We start from the raw sequence: 5,401 nt of genomic DNA on the forward strand, positions 1-5,401 counted from the left end.
GAGTTCTTCATATTCCCCCAACTTCTCTCGTTGTTTCTTTTTTGTGTTTCTGTCTGCTGGCTCTGCAACATCAATTAACATGGGCTTGTTTGTTGTCTTTTCTACAACTATATGTGGCCTGTTTGACCACACCATTTGGTCTGTGACAATTGCCAGATACCGTAAATCTTACCCTCTTCATTCTCTAGAGCGCTTCCACTTTGGTGTTCGTAATAGAACATAGTTTGTGGCAAGTATGGATTTGCACAGTCACCAGTGCAGACACTTGGCAACCTCAGTGTGTCTGTTCAGATATTCTCTCCCATATAGGCTCTAGCAGTTGCTCAACACATGGTTTACCACCTCTTCCTTTTTACAACACATTCTGTGGCTCAGGGAATAGTTCTGTCAGTCCATTTTACTTGCTACATTGTAAAGCCTTAACGACTTTAGTTGTCCCCTCATAATGAGGCTCTGTCTCTCTTTTTGAGAGATCCTTCTGCAAGCCATTAGTTTATTAATCTTCTGTCACCAACAGGTTTGATCTGTATTAACCACTGTCAATGGATTGCTTTCAGTGTAAATATTTCAAGCCTTTTAGTTATTTATTTAATTATTTATTTTTCAGCAATTTGCTTTCTCCTTTCTTTCATGCTTTCATGGGTTTGGATGCAGCTCAGTCATGGCTTCTTATTGTAACCAGATGATCTTTACTGAGGTTGACTCCTCATATTTTGATATTATAGTCTTCATTACTAATAGCTTCTTCCACAGATAGCAGAGTTTTCCTTCATCACATCGTGGGATGTATGTTCCTGTCAATGCTTGATTGCTATGCAGTACGCTAGGCATCACCAGTAGTTGTATTCTTTGGATGTAAATTTTTTTCTTCTCCTCTTGATTCCACTTGAGCACTCCAGCAATGCTCTGTACGACTGGCATCCCGCACATTCTAATGGCTCAGATCAAATTCTTAGACTTGAGTTTTGTCCATAGAGTAGTTTCTATACATCTGTAATATACTTTCCTCACTTTTTTTTCAGTTTCTTATGTAGTATCTCTAGTATCTCTGACAATTTCCCTCATTCCAGGATATCTGTAGGGATCAGACTGAGATATCATGGATAGTTCCTTCATTGTAACTTGTATGTCATCAGATTGTTCCAGTCTGGCCATCTTTACAGATGCTGACACACACTTAGCAAACCCATCCTGTAGCTTTATATCTTCAACAAACTTTCCCACACATCATCAATCTCTGTAGCTCCTTTTTATGACTTTTCCTGTAGTTTCAGCTTGACTATGTCTAACAAATCAACTAGTTGTTGATCTTTGCTAATATGACAATCACAATTTATCTCAACAAGCATCCATATCAGCAGCAGCATCGCTACAACAAATGGCACTGGTGCTAAGGAATCCACTTCAAATATTTCTCTTTTAATTTGGAACTCAACGACGTGTCCCTTATACATAGGGTCAAGTGTTCCAGTTAAGCATAGATTGCTGTAGAAAGGAGATGATTTTTGCATGAACCTTGGACACTTTCCTTGTGTGGAGAGTCCCACATTCGTGGATCACAAAAGATACAAAACAAAGAATGAGACCATCTAACTTTTTCTCTGATCCTCCTGGAAAGCTTGAGTTGGTCTTTTGTCCCTCTTATATTTACTGAGTTTTTTGCTCAGAAGGCAGCATTCCATTGCAAGCTAGCTCTATCCAGATCTTCTTTGCCAGATTGGTTGATAGATATTTCCATGTAGTTGGTCAACCAACTGTGTTTGGTCTATAATTTATAGATAACTGCAGCCATTTACTCCTCCTCCCTTTATTGTTTTGATACCAGGAATGTTGTCTCTGTTACTATCCATCTTGGAAATCTGTTCTTCAGACATTTATTAAGTTGTTCAAGCAAAAAATCTATCTCTGTTGTAAGGCATTTCAGCCAGAATCCATGCATCCCATCTAGTCTGGGTGGCTTTCCAATTTTTATTCTTCTCAGTACTTCATCTTTTTCTTTATTTGGTATTTGTGTATTCCTCTGTGCAGTGGCTTTCTAATTTTTTCTCACTTTTTTAATCCAGTCTGCTGTCTGATTATATTGTACATCATCAGACCAGATTTCCTTCCAGTAGTGCTGAAACTCTCACACATCATTTATTTGCTTTCTAGTTTTCCTGTTATGCTTTTAACATTAATCAGATCAAAATCTTCTAGGGTCTCTGAAGTGACACTACTCTTGATACTAAGAACTTTGTGGGAAATCTTTCGAGTCCCTGACACTAAGTGATGAGCTTCTCTTTACATTGTTCCTTCATAACTCTCACATCTTTTCCTTCAGCTGATATTTCATCTCCAGGCTGTGTGCTGCTCTTAAAATATAATATAATATAAATCAATACATCCTCCATATTTCCTGTACTTTCTTTGGGAGCTGCTATACTCATATTAATCCTCAATTTCTCTTCCATTTGTAGTTTCTGTTACTCCTGTATTATTTGTTTCTACCAAAATATTTGCAGGTGGATCAACATGACTCATCTCCCTTTTTAGGCTTTCAATCTCCATTTCTGTAAATATTCCTCTTTGCAATTAAGCTCTGTTGTCTAGTGAGTATATGTTCCGTCATTATTTTCTCGGTTTTTCTTTCCTTCCACTATTAGAGCATTCATTTTTCTCCAGCTCTAGGTTCTGGTTTTGCCAAAATCCAGCCTTAGTCTTGGTTTGCACTGAGTCCTTTTCACTCTTTTTTTGAAAACTATCTCTGGTTTCCTTGGATAGTTTGGACAGCTGCATGATGTCCACCTGAGGTTACCTGCTTCCACACAATACACTTTGCAAATGGAGGAACCTGTCATACACCTAAGCTCTTCGGAGGCCCCCTCTGTGGCATTCAGAATAATTATCAAGTTGCCTGTATTCTCTCTTTTTGGTTGAGTTGTCCTTCTATACAATATGCTGGGTCTTAAACCAGTATTTCTAAGTCCTGGGGTTTGTTTGTTTATTTATTTATTATAGAAATCCTAGATATCATGATAGGGATGAATCCAATTATATACTATAGATATTAAATACTCTACAACAGTGGTTTTGAACCTGTGGTCTGGAGGTATGTAGACCCCGTCTAAAATTTTCAAAGGGGTTGGAATCTCCATTCAAATTTTTTAGGGGTCCACAAATGAAAAAAGGCCAAAAACCACTGCTGTACAAAAATTACAAAATGTAATAGAGAAAGAGGTACTTCTAGAATTGGCCAGATCCCCAGTGGGTGTGACTCAGCCATAGCTCCATTGGAGTAAAGGGGCCAGATCCCCAACTGGAGAAAAAACAGCTGTATCTGTGCTAATGTTAGAGGGACAGATGCAAGAGTTATTAGGCCAGAGAGAAACAGCAAGTGAGCAAAGGACTTTATTGTCTGCTTGTTAGGGCCCTCACCCTGGATGCAGGAGATCAAGTCCCCTTTCTTCAATGACTTTATTTAACCACAGTGGAATAGATTCAACAGGAGACGCTAAGCGAGGCCCACATCAGGCTGTCCCTTAGTCCTAGCCTGGCAGGGATTTTGTGAATATCTGTCGGGCCTGATTCTGCAGTTTAGGTGCTTAAAATGGCAGTTACACAAGAGGACTTTGGCCCCTATCTGGCATATTTTGTCTCTGTAAAACACACAAATTCCAACCAGTTCGTTGCTGTCTATTTCTCTAAATCTTAAAATCTTAAAATCTATTTAAATATATATATTCTATAGGATAGAATAGGGCTCTCTTTGCATTCATCCAGCTGAACAGATAATGTCCGCATGACATTTTAGTTCACTTATGTTGTGTAAAATTAAATTTATTTATTTATTGGTCTTACAGGTTACAGTTTTCCCAAATAAATATCAATGGAAAATCAAACCACAGTGACTGAATTTATTCTCCGGAAACTTTCCAGTGACCCACAGATGCAGATTTTCCTCTTCTCAATGTTTTTAGTTATTTACCTAATCACTCTGGGTGGAAACATAGTGATCATGGTGGTGATAAGAGCTGATTCCCATCTTAATACCCCAATGTACTTCTTTCTCTTCCATTTATCCTTTGTTGATATCTGCTATTCCTCAGTCACAGTGCCTAATATGCTGATGAACTTCCTAGTAGAGCACAAAACTATTCCTGTCAATGGCTGCATTGTCCAGACCTTTTTCATCCTCTTCTCGATTGGTGCTGAAATTTTCATTCTCTCAGCGATGGCTTATGACTGCTACGCTGCCATCTGTGACCCATTGCGTTACATGGAAAGAATGAGCAAAGGGATCTGTGTTCAGCTGGTGAGTGGAGCATGGACAATAGGTTTCTTCCATGCCCTGCTTAACACTGTTTTTACCTCCAAGTTGAGTTTCTGTGGGCCCAATAAAATCAACCATTTCAGCTGTGAACTCCCTCCTCTATTACAACGATCCTGCATTGACACCCTCACCAATCAAGTGGTGCTTCTTACCTCTGTTGTGATATTTGGGTCAAGCTCTTTCCTCCTCACCCTGATCTCCTACATTTACATCATCTCCACCATCCTGAGGATACGCTCTGCAGAGGGGAGGCATAAAGCCTTCTCCACCTGCAACTCCCACCTGATTGTGGTTGGCTTGTTGTACCTGACAGGTTTTCTCCAGTACACAAAACCCAGCTCAGTCTCCTCTGTGGTTCTGGATGAGATATTCTCCATCCAGTACAGTATCTTGACCCCCATGTTAAACCCCATCATCTACAGCCTGAAAAACAAGGAGGTGAAAATAGTACTAGGGAAAATGTTGGGGAAATTGAAGTTTCTCAAGTAGTGCTGATGATCTTAAATTAAATATATATATATTTTTAAATCCAACAGCAGAGAACTGTGGCTAACTTGTGTTTGAGACATTCTCAAGTCAGGTAACTGATGGTCACACTGTGACTCCATTGAAGTATGTGGGACAAGTTGTATAAGAGTCACTGGAGCACAGGGGCCTGGACCTTGGGTCTCCTACATCCATAGTGAGTGCTCTGAGCATCAGGCCTTAGAGTCATTCACACATTTCTCTCTCTCTCTCCTTTTCCCATATCTGTTTAATCTGGCCCACTGACTTCAGGGGAGCTATGGCTAATTTACACCAGCTAAGCATTTGGCCAATTTTATAAAAATCTCTTTATCTATTGATTTCTCAGGGGTTTGTTTTTGACTAATTTGTTGAAACAACCAATATTAAATAGTTATCTTATTGTACTTTACCCTACTAAAATCTAATGAATTTTTTTTTCAATAATGAATTATAATAAATAGTGGAGCCAATAGCTTTATTTCTCAGGTAGGACTAGATCCACAAAAGAACTTAGGTTTGAACAGTAGAGTAATAGAGAGACCCCCATAAGCATATCCCATATCCCCATGGTTAGGGTATTCACAT

General features: G+C 39.1%; 1 protein-coding gene across 1 annotated transcript; it reads left to right on the forward strand.

Annotated features, from left to right (window-relative positions):
- Positions 1 to 3,865: 3,865 nt before the first annotated feature.
- On the forward strand, positions 3,866 to 4,798 carry LOC116834943 (olfactory receptor 5G9-like). The gene has a single exon (XM_032797368.1). It carries the CDS (start codon positions 3,866 to 3,868, stop codon positions 4,796 to 4,798), a length of 933 nt encoding a protein of 310 aa, XP_032653259.1.
- The last annotated feature ends 603 nt before the right edge of the window (positions 4,799 to 5,401 follow it).

Source organism: Chelonoidis abingdonii, chromosome 13, assembly GCF_003597395.2.
Source record: "Chelonoidis abingdonii isolate Lonesome George chromosome 13, CheloAbing_2.0, whole genome shotgun sequence".
Lineage (NCBI taxonomy): Eukaryota > Metazoa > Chordata > Testudines > Testudinidae > Chelonoidis > Chelonoidis abingdonii.